Source organism: Lynx rufus, unplaced genomic scaffold (genome assembly GCF_022079265.1).
Source record: "Lynx rufus isolate CCGP_SWC_20201006 ecotype Redwood Valley unplaced genomic scaffold, mLynRuf1.p SCAF_4, whole genome shotgun sequence".
Classification (NCBI taxonomy): domain Eukaryota; kingdom Metazoa; phylum Chordata; class Mammalia; order Carnivora; family Felidae; genus Lynx; species Lynx rufus.
This window is the reverse complement of record NW_025814856.1, coordinates 82,965,596-82,988,762: the sequence shown is the minus strand read 5'-3', so window position 1 is coordinate 82,988,762 and position 23,167 is coordinate 82,965,596. Positions and strand designations below refer to the sequence as shown.

General features: G+C 36.2%; 1 protein-coding gene across 6 annotated transcripts in view; it reads right to left on the bottom strand.

Annotated features, from left to right (window-relative positions):
* Positions 1 to 23,167, bottom strand: part of PHTF2 (putative homeodomain transcription factor 2) — a 127,827-nt gene that overhangs the window by 31,779 nt on the left and 72,881 nt on the right. For 5 of the 6 annotated variants that reach the window (XM_047097385.1, XM_047097382.1, XM_047097380.1 and 2 more), the window contains exons 4-7: positions 18,215 to 18,284; positions 17,490 to 17,648; positions 10,080 to 10,245; positions 8,983 to 9,147 (exon numbers count right to left, since the gene is read on the bottom strand). In XM_047097385.1, coding sequence (XP_046953341.1) covers positions 8,983 to 9,147; positions 10,080 to 10,245; positions 17,490 to 17,648; positions 18,215 to 18,284 — 560 coding nt within the window. Of the gene's footprint in view, positions 1 to 8,982; positions 9,148 to 10,079; positions 10,246 to 17,489; positions 17,649 to 18,214; positions 18,285 to 23,167 lie in introns of those variants that run through there. The other variant, XM_047097384.1, reaches the window with a different exon arrangement.

Genomic DNA, 23,167 nt, shown 5'->3' with positions numbered 1-23,167 from the left:
AGATTAAGCCTAAATTATTAAGCCTGTATTATTAAAAAGCAATTGCATTTAACTTTATTTAAATAAATCCCCTTGAATTTTCTGCAGAGTATCAGATTTGCAGGAAAAAAATTATATTGCTTTTTTAAAGGCCAAAAAACAAAAATTTTTTAAATTTCTCAAAACTTTTTAAAACAAAAGTTTTTAAAAATGCACACAAAAAACATATCTTTAATACTATAGTTAACTCAGTCATATTGGAATCTTTTAGAACTTTGTAGGACCTTAGAACTCACCTATTCTAAATACTCATTTTGGAAACAATGGATCAGAGATATAAAGAGATCTAAGTAATCTAAGTAACTTATATAAGGTGACAGAACTAGTTAGAGGCAAAGCCAGCACTAGAATACAGACCTTCTGACTATGAAGGTAACTATATTCTCCACACTACCTCCAAGTGCCTCCTCTTGGGGAAATTGCCTGATAGGATTTCTTAACACACTCATCAAAGCCTAAAAAGCTTTTGTTTTATACAAACAGGCCTCTCTTCTTCCTGATCTTCTCTCCTGCAAGGTTACTAAATGGTACAGACCACACTTCCCATAAGCTTCACAGATGTCTGATGCCTTCTAGTCATTCAGAACACATCTGCATAGAGTTGCAAGACTCAGAAGCCCAATCTCCTGACCCTTTTCTTTCTATATGACCCTAAGAGATGGAGAGACCAAGGGAATGAACCATCGAACAAAGATCATTTAAGAGTTACAGAGGGAAGGAGGAAAATGGATTAAAGTAGGGAGGAGAAAGGGCAAAACAGAAGACAAAAGACACAGAGAAAAATGTGTGACCCTCTCTGCCTCAGGAATAAAGTGATAAAATCATGTTATTAATTGTTCCCTTCACATCTCTCCCTTAAACACTGCGCAACATGTGGATATAGAAAAAGACCTAGGGAAATACAGTCTTGATATCTCAAAAATGTGAGAATTGAAAAGCTAGACCAGTGTGCTGGAAAGGGATCTATGAAGGTTCTTAGAAATTACACTGGGGTGGAAAAACAGGGGGAAAAGGAAATGAATGGGATGAAAGAAGACTGGAAAATTGGTAGAACTATTAATCAGACAGGATATGCAAGAGGAGAAATTTATCTTAGAAGATGGAAATGCTGGCCCTCAAGGGCCTAGGAACATCCTTAGAAAGATCACTAGGCAGTTGAAAACACAGGCCTGGAGGCCTATAGTCAAAGTAGAAAAAATAGCTGAAAACCTGCAGAGTGAACCAGAACCCTAAAGGGCAAAAAGATAAAGGCCTAGTGAAAAGGGCTTTGAATCAGTAGTAACTGCTGCCTCTGGGATTTTTCTGAGGGGAATGTACTCTTGGTGGAGGGGAGGATGGAAGTACTAGCAGTAACCCATTCCACATACCTTTCTGCTATCTCCCTTCCTCTCTTCTTTATCTCTACTTCCAATCTTCTCTGGGTTGTTTCTTTCCCCACTATCTCCTCAAAGTACATGGAACACCCTCAGGAGACATCAACAGTAAGTTACTAAGCTATAGCAGCTTTCTGATGTTTCTCACAAACTAAACGCAGAGAAGTTGCAAACCAAGCTGAAAGGACAAAGAAAATAGCAAATATAAGTACCACCCTCAGAGTTTACAAAGTAGCTCAAAATACAAACTGAGGCAGCTTGGCAGTGGCTGGTAGTAAGGGCTCTTGCTTGAGAAGTGCTGCAGTGGGGCAGCAGGGCAGACCGGTGGCAGCCAATAACAGCACCCCATTCAAGGACAATTCTGGGGCAAGGTGTCAGGTGTAGCCCAATGGGGTTTTGGGAATGGGCTACAAATGGAGACTAACTGAATAAATAAGTATACTGAGGACAATGGGAATCAGATTTTTCAGTGACAGAGAAGGAACATGTGAATATAAAGAAAAGATGAACTTTGAGGTACCATATTTGAATTGGAGCTATCATTGCAAAGTCATGGTTTATAATACCTCTAAATATAGAAATAAAAGTAGAGGGATACACACACACACACACACACCACTTTCCAGCTCTACCCACTAAGAAGGTCTGGGAGTTTGAACACCACAACAGCAATGAGCACTTTTAGAACTCAGATCTGGCTTTCTATATACCACCCTCCTCGAAGAAATGGATGACTCCAGGGCTGAGACAGAGGAAGTACAAGCTGAACCTAAAACATTTTGTTGTTCTAGAAAGTAAGAAAGTGATCAAGGAATGATAGGGAAATATCAAAAAGACAAACTGCTCAAAGGGGCTCCACTGGCCAAATTTAGGCCAATCTGATCATCAAAATGAATAATGACATTAACCAATTGAATAAAATGAAAATCTAGGAATAAATAAGGGAAAGCTTATCCTTAAAGCAGAATGTCAACTAATAAATGCAGAAGAAATGACAGAGAAAGAAAAATCACCATTTGGCAACCACCATAATTCAGGTAATAATCATCAAATAGATGCTAAAACTAGAAGGTGAAGGTGGGATGAGAAAGAAGTTATTTTTATAATCTTCATGTGTCTCCACACAGGAGATTTGTTGATTATAAAGGGAAAAGTAAATATACAATGGAGAAATCTGGTAGATATTATATTAAGTGATTAACGTCAATATCAGCAGTAAAGGAACAAATTTACTTTGTTTTCCATCTGATAGGATGCAATAAGAACTAAGTATCACTTCTCTGATATTCCTGCCAAAAATGCATAACTTGGGTTTAATCATGAAGAAACATCACACTACTAACTCAGTATTATGCTGCTAAATGTTAAACAACCAGCTCTACAGTCCTTGTTTGTAGTGTTTCCTGATTTCCATGGTGTAAGTAATCCCACCATGGCCAGTTTCAAGTACCAACCAACTGATAATGCTGACCTTGGAGTTAGGAAAAGATACACATATTTGGCACTCACAAGTCATTTGGAGTCAGATCCCAACCAGAGGCAAAACCTAAATTAAGTGACTTTGTACAAAATGACTTCCTTGTAAGTCTTCAGAAACGTTAAAAACGTGAAAGTTGAGGAAAGACTGATGTCTGTTCCAGACTGAAGGAGACTAGAGAGACATGACCCAGATTAGAGCTTCTGCCGGAAGGAACAAAGCTATTAACAGAGACCATCAGAATTTAAATGGGGTCTCTGGGTGAAAGATATATGGGAGTTCTTTGTGCTGTTCTCTCAACTCTTCTAGAAGTTTGAAATTGTTTCAAAATAAAATCATATCTTTTAAAAAGTACAAGCTGATTTGTACCCTGATTAGGGTATTCTTTGGGTTTGAGCATCACAAAAATGCGGAAAGGAAAGAGAGAGTAGGAAAGCTAAATTCCAATTAATGGAGGTAAAGAGGGTCAAAAACTGGCTGCTCCAGGTGATGTTTAGTTCCACCACTGACTGCTGTGTCGTTCATAGTGCCATTAAGAGCTGAAAGTGGGGCGCCTGGGTGGCGCAGTCGGTTAAGCGTCCGACTTCAGCCAGGTCACGATCTCGTGGTCCAGGAGTTCGAGCCCCGCATCAGGCTCTGGGCTGATGGCTCAGAGCCTGGAGCCTGTTTCCGATTCTGTGTCTCCCTCTCTCTCTGCCCCTCCCCCGTTCATGCTCTGTCTCTCTCTGTCCCAAAAATAAATAAACGTTGAAAAAAAAATTAAAAAAAAAAAAAAGAGCTGAAAGTAAGAACCTCAGAGAAAAATATTAGTTTCTCAAAAGGAACACAGGTTACCAAGACTCAGATGCTTTATTACCACATTCCATTGTTTTAGGGAGTAAAGATACTAGAGAAAGGGAGTAGGACTGAGAGATATATTTAAAATACTAATATTGTAAAATTCTACTTAGACTATTTTTTAAAGGGATGGGTACTTCATTCAAGTCAACTTTAAAATATGTACAAAAATAAAAGTAAGTGAATAGCATTTTGATTTTAAAACAAACATATGTATCTAAATCATCATTCTCTACCAAAAATAAACACACAGTACAAAAAAAGCTGGTATTAGGAATTAAAGTACTGTAGTATAGAAAGAAATGGTACTTTTTCGTATTATCCACAAAAAAAAAATCTACCTTTTGACAGCTACATTTAATGCATATAATACATTAACTTGGTAAAAACCAGAGTTAACAATTTTTTTCTTAGATCAACCCAAATACCATGAGTCACAGGCATGTGGGCAATGAGGTTAGCAGTGTGGTGAAAACAGGAGACATACTAGGCCATACTGCTCTTAGTTATTTCTGTGATAGAAACAGTATTTCATGCGTTGGATTTTGAACAAAAAGCATTTGCAAAGAAACAATGTGCAATTCCACTGCCATGGTCAAGGCTTACCATGTTTTATAACTTTATAGTTAATTTTGTAACTAGCCTACTACATTAATCTTTGAATGGCATGACCTGTGTAGAATTGTTTTAAAAGTCTTATGCTTGACAAGTCAAGAAGGATAACTCTATGTCAAAAATACTCTGAGGAGGAAATGACTTTCAAAAATGTAAGCAGTATAATTAGCTTAGTTCCTTTGTGAGATGAATGATGATTTTGGTCTTGTCTGAAAAAATGCAAATAAATGTACAGCCTATGCCATAAATAAATCATGAAACTGGCTGCGTTTTTCAACACTGAAAACTTTAACCAAAAATGTAACACAACTTTTAAAGAATTTACTAGCTTATGAAATTTCAGATCTACTGTACCAAACATGAAAACCAGTGTGTTTCTATTTGAAAAACCTCATCAGGTAATCATAACATTCATGGTACTCTGTACTGCTATAGGGAAAAAAAAAAGTTGGAAATGTTTGTTGGTGCTCTTGAAAACATTTAGAGGAATATAAATAGACCCAACTGAAGATTATCCTTCCAGTACTAAAGGATATTCGAGAGATGTTCCTATGGGGAAAGTTAACAGTAGCAAATAACTCTTATTCTAGAACATGGTATGAAATTTCTAGTCCTGCTGTCATTTCTACAAGGTTAAGAATCCAGAGGGAAAGGAAGATAGAGAGACAGAATGCATAAAATCTCAGACATTAGAAAATGACACAGAAGCCTACATATTACCGCTACTGTGTGCACAGCTATGCATACACCTTGATGATATGCAAACATAGCCCTTCAAAGACTTTTGGGCCCCTGTTTCCCTAGGTATCCTTTGTAACATGCAAATCTGAGAGGTGTGTACCAAATTATGTATTATGTACCAGGTTTATGTATGGTACCTGTAATTTTTCTAGGACTACTCCAAAACAGAGTGGCTCTAGCAGAACTTAATGAATTAATCTGTGACCTAAGATATAGAAAAAAATTTTTAACATTTATTCACTTTTTGAGAGAGAGGGAGAGACAGAGCAAGAGCAGGGGAGGGGAAGAGAGAAAGGGAGACACAGAATCCAAAGCAGGCTCCAGGCTCTGAGCTTTCAGCACAGAGCCTGATGTAGGGCTTGAACTCACGAACTGCGAGATCATGACCTGAGCCAAAGTTGAACACTTAACTGACTGAGCCACCCAGGCGCCCTTGGCCTAAGATATTTTTGAAAAATCTGTGATATACTGATATTTACATGGTCTTCATCCTTGTCTGTGGAAGACACGCTTCACCCAGTTCATAGCTTAAATGACTTAAATTAAAAATAAAATTTTAGGGGCGCCTGGGTGGCGCAGTCGGTTAAGCGTCCGACTTCAGCCAGGTCACGATCTCACGGTCCGGGAGTTCGAGCCCCGCATCGGGCTCTGGGCTGATGGCTCAGAGCCTGGAGCCTGTTTCCGATTCTGTGTCTCCCTCTCTCTCTGCCCCTCCCCCGTTCATGCTCTGTCTCTCTCTGTCTCAAAAATAAATAAACGTTAAAAAAAAAAAAAAATATATATATATATATATATATATAAAATTTTAATCCTTATACCAAAAATTTATGGTGGGACTGCATACCACTTTAATTCACTATGCAGTATACTACATTATGTGAAAAAAATAAATTTATTAAATCTTTAGGTGTTAAAAACAGTCAATATGGAGGTCAGCCATCTGAATTAACATATGACCAGTTTTACTCTGGCATCTGTCTCTTATCCACCAAGTCAATTTATATTGACTGTTTTTCAGTGATATTGTGATAGTAAATTAAAGGACAGGTAAGAAACCTTAGTATCTGAATTCTGAAGAAGGTATTATGCTGAAGAGATATACTAGCTAGATGTAATTCTTCCTATTCAATATTCTTAATAAAACTTATAATTATGCTAAGTTATAACTATAATTCTTTGAAATTAAAGTACTAAATACTTAGGAAATATGGTTGATTTCTACATCTTTTTAAATTGCTACTTTCTTTGGCTTTGTTTTCTTAGGTTCATGGAATTCTTTTACAATAATTCCTAACTTTTTTTCAAATGAGAAATATTATGCCTTACCTAAACAATTGTTTTATCCTGAAAATGAAATGTACTTAGAAATGATAAATAGGGCCTTCCCAACTTACAAATTCAGGATATAAAAATAAACAGTAGTTTTCATCCTAACATCTACAAAACCAACAGACACTCTACATGAAGCTTAAACATTTGTGTGGTCATACATTTATTTTCCTAGTTATGTTAATTCAGATACCTTAATGGAGGTATCTAGCTTTTCAATTTATTATCACCAGAAACAATTTTAAGTCTCAGTTGGTATTTCAGTTTAAGGCCTTTCTGATTTATCAAAGCTTGAAAGAACAAGACATCATCAAGATTTCAGAACTCAGTTTAGAACTTCCAAAATTAACATTTTTCTTAAGATCTTTTTGTACCTAATATTTAAAACACTCTCATTCATATGCTAACAAACCCGTTCCAAAATGAGACAGATTAAAATAGTACATCTTTAAAAACATTTAGATTACAAAGTTGTCATTTTAAAGAAATAAATCCAAAGGGATTTAGCCATTATAAAATCAGTGACTGGTAGTCAAGGTCATTCTATAGTCCAAAAGGAAGAAAATTGAAGTCTGAATCTCATTTGACTAGAGAAACATGGTAGAATTCCAAAGGCACTAACCTATTGATCTAGGGGGATTTTGAATACTATGTAATACAATTTTAGTTTTGGACAACCCAAACAACTAAATGATTCCCCAAAAGCAAAACATATATACTATGCTATTTATAAGTGCTCATCAGAAGGTCTTAAGAAACTGACTTCACAGTGATAAAACTTTCACATCCTACTGTTGGAAAGGACAGCTATTTATTAAAAAACAAACAACAACAACAAAAAACTAACAAAGACAATGAAATTCAAATTCAAAATAAAACCAAAGCCTGTATCTTTTCTGGACAAAGAACAGGTGGTTGGAATGGTCAGGGGATCCAACTTAATGTCATGTTACTTCAAACTTAGGCTTTGGTAAAATTTCCCTCAAAATTACAAGCACTTGAAAATACTCCTAGGATACCATGGCTTAATTGTGTAACGTATGATAAACTTTATCATTAAGAGCACAATCACAAGTTGATGAAACAATGATACTAGTGGAAGAGTTAACAAAAGTGCTCAAAAATAGTTATGTGCAGTATCCCTTGATTTATTAACTTGGCAAGTTTTATCAATTCTGTGTTTTGATCATAGCTTTTTAACTTTTTTCAAACTTATTATGTCTATGTAAACTATTAATATAACCCTTACATGTTTTGAATCAACCATTAAAAATGACAATACAAGATTGAATTAGGTTTATTTTTGAAGTTTGCTGTAATTATATTTCCCTATTTGGTAAATCTTTGCTGTGATACAAACTATACAAAAAGCCCAATGTATAAAACCAGAATTTCATGCTATGGTATACATCTTATTATTTTAAATAATAATGCCTATATGTTTTATTTCAGATAATTTTACATAATTGAAGCAGGGATTAAAGAAAAATATACAACTCACATGGCATTAATAGTCACTTTGACTAATAGTGCTGATAAAAATAAAATGACCAATTCAATAGAAGTCAAACAGTATTTGAAAAATCATTAAATAAACCAAAATCAAGAAATCCCAACTAAACATACTGTGATGGTATATACTCATTCTCATATAGATGTATTTACACATATCCCAAAGTAAACTTTATGGTCTCTGTTTTTCCATCATCTGTAGCATTATAATTTATCAAAACAAAATCCATACCAGAACTGCCATTTTTAAAAAAAAATTTTTAAATGTTTATTTATTTTTGAGAGAAAGAGAAAGACAGACAGACTCTGAGCAGGGCAGGGGCAGAGAGAGAGGGAGACACAAAATCCAAGGCAGGGTTCAAGCTCTGAGCTCTTCAGCACAGAGCCTGACACAGGGCTCGAAATCACAAACTACGAGATCATAACCTGAGCCGAAGTGGGACCAACTGAGCCACCCAGGTGCCCAATTATAATATTGTGTCTTCCTTCTTTCCTTCCTTCCTTCCTTCCTTCCTTCCTTCCTTCCTTTTCCTTCCTTTTCCTTCCTTCCTTCCTTCCTTTTCCTTCCTTCCTTCTTTCCTTCCTTCCTTCCTTCCTTCCTTTTTCTTTCTCTTTCCCTCTCTCTCTCTCCTCTCCTTCCTTATTTCCTTTCTTCCTTTCCTTCTTTCCTTCCTTCCTTCCTTTCCTTTTCTTTCCTTTCTTTCTCTCTCTCTCTCTTTTTCTTTCTTTCTTTCTTAATTTTTTAAAATGTTTATTTATTTTTGAGAGAGAGAGAGAGAAAGAGCATGAATGTGGGAGGAGCAGAGAGAAAGGGAGACATAGAATCTGAAGCAGGCAGGCTCCAGGGTCTCAACTGAGCCTAAAGTGGGGCTTGACTCACGAACTGTGAGATCATGACCTGAGCCGAAGTCAAGAGTCAGATGCTTAACCAACTGAGCCACCCAGGCACCCCCCAGAACTGTCATATTTAAAGTCATTAATAATCATTAACTGAGACTGAAGTCCCAGAAAAGGGATAGTGCATCTCTATGCCATATAAAGCCTTGAATAAATACAAACCCTGATAAAAAGAAAGCCGCGTGCCAGAGGTCTCTGAAGACAGCGCCGACACCATAAGAGGTGCTGGTTCCGTGGCTCTGAACTGCTCCCTCCTGCGTGTTGTCTGTGGTACTAGAACCATCTCCTTCCCTATGTACTTCCAAATGGGCTGCTTTTCTTAATTTCCTTCATCAGAAGAGGTTAAGAGCCGATTAACTTTAAAATGTTAACAACCACTCTCTTGGCAGTACATTCAAAATTTTGATAAAACATAAACACAGGAACTTCAATACACAATAAAATTCAAATAAACTGGATAGAAGTTAATCCAAATGTTAAGGTACATATTCGAGAACAATTTCTATAAGTGTTAGGTATTGTTTCTTGCTCTTAATGACAGGTCAGTGGACATTAGGTTGTAAGGATAACACTGGACAGATTTTTACAAAAGCATTTCTTCCCTACTTGAATGCCACTTATCTGCAGAAGAAGGAAGAAGAAAGAAGAAAATTTAGATTGGAAAGAATTATAATCTAACTGATCAATAATGCTATTTATCTAATGAAGGTATTATCTTTTCAAAACAAAAAGGGCTTAAATCTCAACATCCCCATACTGCAAATGTCACAATCTCTTAGCAACGATATTCAAAAGAGGAATTGCTCCAAAAGACCCTTTAAACAGAACTCCATTGTGCTGAGTGGCCAGTGAGACTTGCTACGTTTACTTAATCAAGGGGCAATATGAAACAGCTTCAAGTAGCATTTAATAAATAGAATTTGACTGAAATTTTTTCTTGGCTCTTATTGTCAAAATAGAAGTACAAGATTTTGTAAACAGAGAGAATTATCAGCAATTCCAGCTAGTATATTCCCTGCAATGATATTAGGTGCCTTGCAGATGAGCTTCAGAAAAGAAAGCAAAAACAACAAAAGTAGGTATGTGGTCTCACAATGGCCTTGAAGCAAATGCACAACCTAAATCTTCTGGGAGTTTGCTCTGAAACTCCCTGCTTTATTTGAAAGAGTGACTTTACAAGATGACATTTTATTCAAGTCAAGAACAATCTTAGATTCAAGTTACAGACATACACAAAAAGATCACTTATAACAGAGTACCTCCTTCTTTTACCCCCTGTGCTCAGAGGAGGTTTCGGTGTTCTTGTTGACACAATCTGGCAATGCACAGTTCCCAGGAGCAGCATCAGCCATACTGGCCCAATCACTTCAGTCAGAGGTATGCTATGTGGGCTAGAAGCGGAACAGAATAACACTATTGCAGCAACTACAAAAAGGGAAAGAAAATATGTTTAATTATAGATCTGATAGTCACTTCTTCAAAACTTTAAAAATTGTTCTAACACTGCTTCTTGGCAGATTATTTTTCTAATTTTAAATGAGTTTAAGATGTTACTCCAGACAAGCTCTTTCAGACTATTTTTTCTTTGCCACTGGCTACCCACAGTATTCAGTAATAAACTCCTGGAACAAGATAACATCCAACATAGTCTCTAAAGTACACACTTTAACGCTATAGTGAAAAACAGATGCATATAAATCTAAGGGCATTCCTAGTAAGATCACAATCAAAAGAACCACTAACTTCTAGTGCTCTTATTTCTTTGTTTTCCAAACAAGGAAGTAAGTCTATGATGTGTGTAATAAGGCTATAAAGAGCTTCTTTTCAATAGAAGTTTATCCACTCAGAAATAGTAACATAAATTTACTTGGGTGTATTTTTCAGGAAAACCTCTAAACACTCACCAATACTAAGCACTGTCATACGAAGAAGAAATCTTGCTTTTGCCTGCTCAGCATCCTTTATACTTTCTAGACATAAAAGTGTCTACCTTTTGGGAGTCTGCCCCTTTTATCCGTCAATCAAATGGTCTTATTTCTCTGACTTCAGGGATAGAAATGTAATCTAGTCTTGCCACAGTCTTAATTCTGGGCACAGGAATTAATAAAAAGATGGGCGGGGCACCTGCATGGCTCAGTTGGTTGAGCGTCTGACTTCAGCTCAGGTCATGATCCCACGGTTCATGGGTTCAACCCCTGCATCAGGCTCTGTGCTGACAGCTCAGAGGCTGGAGCCTGCTTCAGATTCTGTGTCTCCCTCTCTCTCTGTTCCTCCCCCCGCTCACATTCTGTCTCTGTCTCTAAAAAATAAACACTTAAAAAAATTGTTTTTGTTTTTTTTTTTTTTTTAAATAAAAAGATGGGCATGTGCCTAAGTGGGGCCAATCAGAATCTTTTTCAGGGATTAATATAAGTACTTGAAAGAAGGCCCTTCTCCTAGATCACAAGCACTACTATGGAAATACAAAATTACCATACCACCTCAGCCACCACTCAGAAAAAAGCCTTCTTAAGAATGAGACCAGCATGATGAGAACAGAATCAACAACACAAAAAGACATCACCTAAGCCTCTAGATCCAGCAATGCTTTAATGCAGGGCCTATGAGTTTCTAATTCTGTTTTGGAACAACTGGAGAATCTGAAAGTTAGGAGATTTTTGCTCATTCTGTTAGGTGTGATTGTTGTAATGTCGTGTAATGTGCCTATTTTGAAGAGATGCATGTTGATGTATACTGGGGTAAAATGTCATGATGTATATAATTTACTTGAACAAAATATATTAAGTAAATATTCTAAAATATCAATGATTATTTAATCAAAGAGATGGGCATATGCTGTTTTGAATGACTATGCAACTTATCATGTAAATCAGGACTCTTTTGACAGTGAAAGAGGAGCTGTGAAATAAAAGCCTCAGGACAACACAAGTAGACTTGGACGGTTGCACAGTCCCAGGCAAACTGGAACATACAGCCATCGGGCTATTGTTACTGACCAGTCTATCTAGTTTCCTGTTTTTTTGTTTTTGTTTTTAATTTTTATAATAAGTAGCAAAAAACAAAAACAAAAACAACACTTTTTGCAAAAGCTAGTTTGCATTTGGTTTTGCCACCTGCAACCGAAAGAATCCTGGTCTAGCACACCAAGATGGAAGCTTAACATACCACTTTACCTCCTAATATGTATTTAAAGAGGTCCCATAAAAACAAATTTCAGCTTTATAATCTCCTAAGTAATAAGTTTCTTTAAAAAGAAAAAAGAGGGGCGCCTGGGTGGCGCAGTCGGTTAAGCGTCCGACTTCAGCCAGGTCATGATCTCGCGGTCCGTGAGTTCGAGCCCCGCGTCAGGCTCTGGGCTGATGGCTCAGAGCCTGGAGCCTGTTTCCGATTCTGTGTCTCCCTCTCTCTCTGCCCCTCCCCCGTTCATGCTCTGTCTCTCTCTGTCCCAAAAATAAATAAAACGTTGAAAAAAAAATTTTAAAAAAAAAAATAAAAAAAAAAAAAAAAAATAAAAAGAAAAAAGAGACTTAAATTTTTTTTTAAATACCAATCATCTTTATGAACTACCCTGGAATTTAACTTAAAGTGTCTAGTTGTTTTATAACAAAGCTGAAATTTTGAAAAGTATAGTTTTTGATGTTTTTAATATGAACTCTAACGTGACCCTTATTAAGTCCCTTTACCTTTCTGAGCCTTGGTTTATTTATTTTTTTGTAAAATAAAATCAGAGATAGGTACTAGAAATTCAAGTAAAACACTCTGAAAAGCTCCTTACATAGTGTGTATCTAACATTAGTGATAGTACTTCTATTCACTATCACTAAATTAACTATCTTTAAAAAGAAGGGGGACACAGGCTGCCCAGTTGGCTCAGTTGGAAGAGCATGTGACTCTTGATCTCTTGGTCATAAGTTCGAGCCCCAGGTTGGGTGTAGGGACTACTAAACAAATAAATTAAAAAAATAAAAAATAAAAAGAAGGGGGATGCAAATGCTACTTATGAGGTTCAGAGTTTCAGGCACAAAGAAGAACATCTTAAAGAACTTCAGATTTTATATAACCTCTTGCTGGTTATTTATCTGTATTCTTTCAGCCCTGTGACTACCATCCTCTCTGGTGGGGCTGGGAACCAACTTTATCCCTCTTTCTTTCTTCTGGCTGTGCCTAAGTGTCCATGTCCCTCCCATGGCCTCAGTTCCTGAGACAGTGGTTCCTGTATCCACAGTTCTGGTATCACCTCCATCCTATTGTTTCCCTTCAAGTGAGGGGTTAAGAAGAAAGCATTCACTTCTCTTACATAATGCTAAGTTATACTTTTCAATCATGTAATGAAGTCCTGTGAACTAGACAGAACTACTGGAGATTTTTGTTAGACAGAACTTCTACAGATTCCTCCAAGAGCTCAACTATGACAAAATGTTTATTAGGCACAAAAGTTCCAAAGATTCACATACTGGCCAAGCAGAACTCTAGGGATAATCATTAGAAATAAAAAAACCATCTAAAAGTCAATTTTTAGGTCTGTCAGTCTTTGAGATTTAGTGACAGATGTTAGCCACTGGGAGTAGAAAGACAAATAAGACATAGTCTCTTTCCCTGCCCCTCCTCAATTTAGAAGAAAAGGGGGACATATAAAGAATCAAGTGGGGCGCTTCAGTGGCTAAGTTGGTTGAGTGGCCAACTTTGGCTCAGGTCATGATCTCGCAATCCGTGGGTTCGAGCCCCACATCGGGCTCTGTGACAGCTCAGAGCCTGGAGCCTGCTTCGGATTCTGTGTCTCCCTCTCTGCCCTTCCCCTGCTTGTAGTCAGTATCTCTCTCTCTCTCTCTCTCTCTCTCTCTCTTCCCCCCCCCCAAATAAATAAACATTAAAAAAAAATTAAAAAAAAAAAAAAAAAGAAACAAGATACCAGTAATGGACTGAATTGTGCCCTCTGCCCTGTTCATATGTTGAAGCCCTAAACGGCCAAATGCATAGAGCAAAGGTTGAATGAAGTTGTAAGCGTGGAGCATTAATCCAGTAGAGCTGGTATACTTCTAAGAAGAGACACCAGAGAACTTTCTCTGCTCACACACAAAAGAAAGACCATGTGAGGACAAGTGAGAAGGTAGCCATCTACAAGTCCGTAAGAGAAACCTCACCAGACACCAACCTGATGGCACATTGATCTTAAGACTTCTAGCCTCTAGAACTGTGAGAAAATAAATCTCTGTCACTTAAGCCACACAGTCTGTGCTATTTTGTTATGGCAGCTCGAGCAGTACCTATAAAGAGTGCTGTAATATATACAGGAAAGACCTATAACTAAATTGGGGGGTTATGAAAGGATTCTCAAAGAAGGGGGCATCTGATGCCTAATCTAACTGAGAGAACAAGAAGACGCTGCTGACCAGGTAACTATAAGGAAAAAGGGTTACCCAAGCAAAGACAGTTGTATGTCCAAAGGCAGAGAACATTAAAAAAAAAAAAACAAACAAAAACACCCACAAAATGCTGAAGAAACAGCAAAGAGCTAATTTAGTCTGGTTAAACCTGGGGAAAGATTCAACAAAGGATTGACTAAAAACTTGGCTTTCACCTTGAAGGCAATGGTAACTAAAAAGAGATTTAGACCTGAAGTGGCTGGTTTGGATTTGCAATTTAAAAGGTAAATGGACAGGGCTGCCTGGGTGGTTCAGTCAGTTGAGGGTCCAACTCTTGATTTCCACTCAGGTCATGACCCCAGGGTTGTAGGATAGAGCCCCATGTCAGGCTCCCTAATGAGCATGGAGTCTGCTTAAGATTCTCTCTCTCTCTCTCTCTCTCTCTCTCTCTCTCTCTCAGGCGCAAGGGTGGCTCAGTTGGCTGAATGTCCAACATCAGCTCAGATCATGATCTCACAGTTCGTGGGTTCGGTCCCCGTGTCGGGCTGTGTGTTGACCGCTCAGAGCCTGGGACCTGCTTCAGATTCTGTGTCTCCCTCTCTCTCTGCCCCTCCCCCACTCACACTCTGTCTCTTTCTCTCTCAAAAATAAATAAAAATTAAAAAAAAAATTCTCTCTCTCTGCCCCTCTCCCCTGCTCATGATTTCTCTCTCTCTCTCTCTCTCTCTCTCTCTCTCTGTAAATAAATAAATAAATGAATAGAAGATAGAAGATATAAGGGCTCTTGGCAAAAATCTGGGTGAGAAATGATATAAGCAAAAAGCATAAATGTAGTTGAGGATACACAGTTGAGATACTTACGTAACTCAAGTGAAAAACTATACGTAGTTGTACAAAACCAAATCTGACTGCATGTGATTCTTTCTACCTTTCAGGAGATAAGGATGGGATAGAGAATGAGGACACAACTTTTAATTCAAAAAAAATGGAGGCACAGGGGTTTCTAAGGTGCCAACAGATTTTCAGGGTCATTAAGGGTCATATCATCACTTTGTCACTGGCTGTGTGACTTGAAGTGGGTTAAGTCACTTCTTTAAGCTTTACTAGGAGAATATTCAGTGTTTATCATTTATGAACACTTACAATGTTAAACTTTGGTTCTGAACTGAAAAAGATTTACTTTATGTCTGTTCTAACCTGTGTTTCTTATTTAACTTTGGCAAGCCAGTAAGTGAATTTCAGACACAACATGTGAACATCTAGTTACAATGGAAACTTCCTTGCCTTCAAATAGTAGAAAGCACAATGCACAGAGATTACAATCAATGGTACTGATTACTCATTACTCTCATTAGCAATTATAGTTTCTGACTACTTTAGAATAAAGGTTTCTCCTGTAGGTAAACTAGAAAGCATTAGAAGATGGCTACATTTAGATTAAGTTCTCTTAAATCTTTTGGGGAGGACAGCAAACACAAGATGGTAACTCAATAAAAATTGGGATCACTACACCTAGAAAATAGCTGATAAAAATACAGTTAGAAGAACTATCATATAATAGCATTACTTAACAATAACAATAAAGGTCAAATTCTTGAAAGTGATTAAAAATTGCATATGAAAATCCTTGGACATGTTATTACACCCCATTGCAGGCATTCTAGGAATTTATCATAGGAAAATAATTCAAAATATAAGAAAAACTTCACAAATACATTCACTTCAGCAGTAATTCTAATAGCAAAAGACAGCAAAAAGCTTAAATGCTCAATACTGATGTAGGACAGTATATAATAATTTAAAAATATAATTATAAAGACTATGATACTTGTGATTACATAAGGCAAAAAAATACAATTGTTTATACAGAATAATCAAAACTACATAAAAAATGTTACAAAGTAAACTGAAGGGCAGATTACAGGCAGGTTTTTAAAATTTTTTTCCTACATTTTCCAAATTTTCTTCAATTAACATTTATCATTTCTTTAATCAGAAAAACACACAAATCTCTCTATTGATAAAAATCACAAAATCTTCATAGTTCACTCTCTTTTAGGTATATATGATGTACCTTGGCTCAAAAGAAACAACTTTACCTAAATAAAAGTCTGAAGGCTTTATTGTATTTTCATTTACTTAGAAGATACTTATTCGAAAAAAAAAATAAGATACTTAATCTTTTAGAGTTTGTTGATGAAACATATTTAAATAATCATTCAGGATTACTATCATGTGTTTTTAAAAAAGCAAGACATTAAAAAGACTGAAAGGGTTCCCACTAAATTAAAACCACTGCTTTTGTTACAGTGCTGGGATGTGAGTGGTGTCTTCTTCAAGCCTCCAAACACTCTATAGAGCATCACGTATTATGCCTTGTGCGCTGCTGCTCTGACTGGGCACCAGAGCGCTGCTGCGCTGGGAGGCAGCGTAATGGAGTTGTGTTAAGCAGGTGGCTTGGTAGTCAGATGGCTTAGACTCGAACCTGGATTCTACTGCCCCTGGGGACTGTGTGACTTGGGGCCCTCAGGTCCTTCGGGTCCCATCTCTATAAGCTAGGCAAACTACTGTACCAACACTTCACTGCGTGGTTGTTAGAATTAAGTGAGACTCTGAAAAGCACTCAGAATACTGCCTGGCATACAGACTCTCAATACAGAATGAGGACAGTCTCCAAATATGGTGGATAGAAGAAAAGAGAAACTATAGCTGATACAGGAAAAACGAACTCACATAGCTTGTATAAAAAAAGACTGGTGTGGGAGCGCCTGGATGGCTGAGTTGGTTAAGCGTCTGATTCTGGATTTTGACTCAGGTCATGATCTCCCTGTTTATGAGACTGAGCCCCATGTGGCGATCTGGGCTGACAGCATGGAGTCTGCTTGGGATTCTCTGTCTTCCTCTCTCTTTGCCCCTCCCCCACTGTGTGCCCACGTGCACACACACTCTCCCTCTCTCAAAATAAATAAACTTAAGAAAAAAAAAAAAAAGACTGGTGTGGTAGGTACATGTGATATGTATGTGCATTTTGAAGAGACTTTCTAATTGTTAAATTCCTCTCAATTTGTGTTTTTCTTTAGCCATTTGCAAATTCAAGTTTTCATAAAAATTATAATGGAACATAACTGTTTTCTCAAACATTTTTAACACCAAACCAGCTGTGTCTTATTAAATGAAATATCACAACAAATGTGTATCTTCATACTCCATATAATTAGTATATGTTTTCTCAAAAGCCTTAGTAAGCCTAAAAACATAACATTCTGAAAGTTAAAAGCAAAATGAATTTCTATCACTTAACTATACCTTGAAGAAGATAAAGGACAAGAAGCCAGAAAAAGATGACTTTTGATGTTACTTGTAACCACCACCGGAAGAAAAAGGGAAAAAACACAACTCGAACAATTCCTTTTCTAGTCAGAGAAGTCCAAGGACTTTCAGGTTTTGCCTTAGCAAATGCAGACCCTGAAAAAAGTCAAATAAAATGACAAAATACATGCATCATTCTTTAATTTCCTTAGAGAAAATATTTTAACATTTGAAGGACAGAGAAAACCATGTATAATTTTAGTTTGCACTATACTATGAGTGAGAAATGCCTGATTTTGGGTGGTAGGCACTTTAAAAAACATTCTTAGTGCTATCTTATTAACTTAGGTACTCTGAAAGAAACCATTTTAACTGAAATAACAGCAGAATTTCTCCCAGATATTTTATAAATACAAGACAATGTTCAAAGGTCAGTTCCAATTAGAAATTAAAAATTACCACTTAAATTTTTATACACAAGCCATATAGTTGGCTAGGCAAACACAAGCTGCTTTTCTTTTATTTCTTGGACTGATCTTTAGTGGGGAGAAAGACTAGTCAATGGTATTTAAATACTTCCACTACGTCTTTCTTGTACTATTCCCACCTTCATTTCGGCTCACATTTCTTTTATCTCTACATATATATTTAACCCACTTTGAATAATGTTTCTTCAGGGTCAATTTCTAATTGCATTAAGCTGTTATTTATTCAAGACTCACCTCTTACAAGATCAACATCTATGAGGTCTGGTTTCACATGCGCTGTTTTCTTTGGTTTATTCCTTAAACCCTATAATATATTAAAAGTAGGATTGGTAAGGGAGTAGATCTTAAAGTTCTCATCATAAGAAAAAAAATATTTGGAAATATGTATGGGGATGGATGTTAACTACTTATTGTGGTATCATTTCTCAATACATATATTTCTCAATATATAAAAATATTGAATCATTATGTTGTACACTTAGAAGTAATATAATCTTATATGTCAATTATACCTCAATAAAAAAGTAGAATTCAATTTACATATTTTTAAATCCAGAACAACAGAAAATAATCAAATTCTAAAGATTTCAATTAAAAAAAACCCTGTAAGTAATACACTGGACAAAAATATAACACATCACATATTTGTTACAATTGGAACATAACTGTAGTATTGTAATAAATTTTATTACTTTCCAAAAGGATACATTTAGGGATGTGTGTAACATGTGAGGTCTGTTTATTACTAAAAGTAAAATTCTAAAACAAAGACTATCACAACCGGAACTCAATTTGGATGTAAAGCCTGAGATGGTCCAGGAGACTGTGTTGGCCCCAGATCTGCACAGGAGAGTATACTGGGGCTGGCTGGGAGAGCAGTGGCCCTGAAAAGCCCTCAAGGTGTGATGTTGGGGGGGTGGCTGCAGGAAGCAGAAGATCACAAAGCTGGGGACAGACAGGGATGCAGACTTCTCAGCAGATGCCAGCATGTGGGGGTGATACTAGCTGAGACCCAGAGAGGATGATGCAGATCTCAGGGTCGCCACTACGTTCACATGCCAACCACCAATGAGACCACAATGCCACCTAATCACCTTAGAACTTAGACGCCATGCCCAGGAAGAAGAGGAGGGAAAGCAGGAATCATGAACTGAATTAGTTTAAACCCAGAATTACTGAACACTAGGATTAAGTTTCTGCCATCAGTGTATGGAGCAGGAGCAGAGATAGAGATCAAAATCACTGAAAAAAAAAATCACACTTTATAATTTAAGAAGGGATGTTAAGAATTGGAAGAGCTTAGGAGTCAAGCGCTGAGATATGACACAGTGTGTAGGTAATTTGTTTACTATTCATTCAGTTAATCAGGTAACTTTGTAGTAAATTCTCTGTTTGGTCCTAATTCAAATAACAATGACCCAAAAGGTAATCATTTAGTTAAGTACTGTTTGCATCTGAAACATAGAAAAGGAGACTATTTGAGCTCAGAATTAATGGAGATGTTTAAATCAAAAATGTACCCTGAAATCAAGAAGCAATTAACCTTAGAACCCCTTTGAATAGTTGTCCATGTGAAGCTGAAAACCACTGGCAGGTACAAAAACAAAAGAGTCAGGACTGAAGACACAGCCATGGTAATTTTATATATATAGTCAATCTTCATATTCATAGATTCTGTATTTGCAGATTTACCTGCTCACAGAATTTATTTGTAACCCAAAATCAATACTTGCTGTGCTTTTGCAGTCATTTGCAGACATGCACAAAGTAAGACTGGCAAAAAATTTGAGTCACCCAATGTGCACATTCCCATCTGAAGTCAAACAAGGCAACAATCTGCCTTCTTATTTCAGCTCTCATGCTGTAAATATGCATCCTTTCACAGTCTGTTTTCACAAAGTGCTGGTTTTTGCTTTTTTTATGCTTCTTGTTGGTATTTTTGTTGTTTAAAATTGCCCTCAAGCACAGTGCTGAAGTGAGTATAAGAAGGCTGAGAGGTGCCTCACTGAGAAAACGTGTGCTCCATAAGCTTTGTTCGGACATGAGTCATACTGTCGTTGGCCATGAGTTCAGTGTTAGTGAATCAACAATATATATTAAATAAGATGCCTTTCAACAGAAACATACAAAAACCAAGTATAAGTACTGATTGGTTGACAAAAGAGCTGTGACTAGAGATGGAGCAATGGTCAGTATCTGCTAGTTCAGTGTTTGTGGTGACTTTATAGAACAAAACTCCTGCAAATAACGAGAACTGACTCCATCTGTATTCCCATTCTAACGTCATGATCGAGTGGCTAGCAGAACTATGAATCACTCCCAACATTTTGCAAATTGGGAAAGCAATTCTAACAATACACATATGGAAAAACAAAATTTCTTTAATAGAGCACTAGATGTAGAAAAAAGTTTGAGATTTAATCTTTATTAGTGCCAACAAATTTGAAAACGGTAACATACTTTGATTTACTTATTTTACATATTCTTTTCCTGATAATTTGAAAATAATCTTATTGCCAATGTTTTATGGCAAACCTGAAGCTTAATTTACTGCTATGTACCTATAATTTCTAAAGATTGTTTTAAGAACTTAAAGTCCTTTGAGAGGAACAGTAAATTATCTTGATTTATGCAATTATGTTGTTTTTCAACAACACAAGATTCATTCTTCTTGACCTTTTTTATGTGGTTCATTTCTTATTTTATATTTTATTAAAATATTTATTTTGAGCTACATTGTAGAATCATAGCATAATTGCCAGTTTGATAAAATTCCCCTTCAAGGTAACCTATCAGACTATTTAAAGTGTTAAAAAAGAGAAAAACAAAGAAAAATTTCACTGATAAATCTTCTAACATTAATTATTTCAATCACAAAAATAAAAGATATTAGCACCCACAGGTGAGCATTCAAAAAATCTGATTTTAATTAAGTAGATATTTTAAGTTGGAAAAATTTTTAATTGGTTTAGAGTAGACTATATTCAAACAAAATAGCATAGCTTTCAGGTACTAACTATAATTATGGACCACCAAAAGTTTAAATGAACAAAAAAATAAAAACCAAGTTAGTTTAAAATAAAAGATGTTAATATTTTTTATTAAAATTAATTAATAAGATTTTCTAGTTTACTGATCAAACTAGAAAGTAGAAACAACTAAGTATTAGAAATATAATTAATCTCTAAGAATCCAAATAATATATTCTTTATTGAATAAATACTTAAACTCTCATAGTACCTTCCTAAGGTGCAATGACACAAATTATATGAAGTTTTGAATTTTTTTAAATCTGTAAGTACACACAGATAATGTTGAGCCAAAAAGCTTAAAACAGCTGCTTAAATTTAGAAAGTACTTCTGTTCAATGATGCAGACTTCCCATGCATGGAACTATTATAATACTTAGACTCCACCAAAGGACGTAACCATCAGTTTCACTTTCCAGAAATCCTATTTAGTTTTCCCCATCCTGTTTTTCCTCTATAATGACTTTAAATAGCATGGTTCTTTTTATTGAAGCTTTGAAACTCTAGTAAGCACTAAAGCTAGAAGAAATTCCACATTAACTTTTAAATTTGGGTTAAGGTGATCAGAAAATGTAAGTTTTCAGTTATAATTTCTAAAATGTTTAAGAAAAAAATAATCTGCAACTTACAAAAAACTTTGGCAATATCAACTAAAGGTCTCAATTAAAAAAATAAACATTTCCAAAGAATTTACTTTTATGGCTTTCTTTGGTTTCTTTAGTTGCTGCTCACTGCCATGACAGAGAGACAATCGATTACAGAGGACAAACTCAACACATTGTGTACAGTGTTTTCGAAGCACCAGGTGCTTTAAATCAAATATTATATTAATACACAGCAGCTATTTCTCTACCTTCCTTAGAGTAAATGCAAAATTATTTTACACTACAAATAATTTGCCTCCACTAAAATGTTTAGCAAGAATGGAATATTTTAGACTTGTCAACAAATTGGCCCCTTTAATTCAAAATAACAAGAGTAAGTTTTAATACCATTTTTAATTCTTCAATTACAATTACAAAGTACTATCTTTAAAGGGAGACATATTCCAGAAAAAAAGTTATAGTTCTTAGTCTTCTCCAAGTTCATCCTATCAGTGCACAAAGGAATAAATAAGTAACCCTCCTTTACCCTAACCTCTGCTTAGGCATTAAAATAGTTCTAAAAATGAGGAATGTAGTTATTTGTACTGAGCAGCTTAAGAGGTTTCAAGGCATCTTACTAAACCTGTATGCTGCTCATTACTTGCTTGACTATTCCCACTTTTCCTGATAGTCTTGCCAGACTATTGTGTCATGGATCTCTTACTCTTCACTTATATCTTCCTCTTTACCTATTACATGTTGATGTTTCCCTGTGTTCTATACTCAGCCTTTTCCCCTCATCATCCAATGGAAATCCCCTCACTCCTATAGCTGTATTATATGATATGTTATATAATACACATAGCATACATATACACATTCCTAGATATACACACATTCATACCAAGGACTCCCAAATCTCTCTCTCAAGTACCACCTGGATATTTCTAAAGCACAATTTTAAATCTGCTCCTCTTGTAGTATTTCCCATCACACTCAGTGCTGCCTAAGCAAAGTTTCTAAAACATAAATTTAATCAGGCAACTTTTTTGGCTTAAAATCCTTCAATGTCTAAAAACAGATAGGGAGGCAAACCATGAGAGAGAACAAACAGGGTTGCTGGCGGGGAGGTAGGTGGGGGGGGATGGGTTAAATGGGTGATAGGCATTAAGGAGGGTACTTGGGATGAGCACTGGGTGGGTGTTATATGTAAATGATGAATCATTAAATTCTACTCTTGAAACCACTATTACACTATGTGTTAACTAACTTGACTTTAAATTAAAAAAAGCAAATACCATATGATTCTACTTATAAATGGAATCTTAAAAAAAAAAAGAATAAAAAAGCAGAATCAGACCTATAAACGCAGAGAACAAACTGATGATTGCTGGGGTGGGGGGGGGGCGGGGGTAAGGAGTAGGGAGAGTTGGACAAAACAGGTAAAGAGGAAAGGGAGATACAGGCCTCCAGTATGGAATGAGTAAGTCATGGGAATAAAAAGCAGAGCATAAGGAATACAGTCAGTGCTACTGTAACAGCGATGCAATGGGACAGATGGTAGCTATACTTGT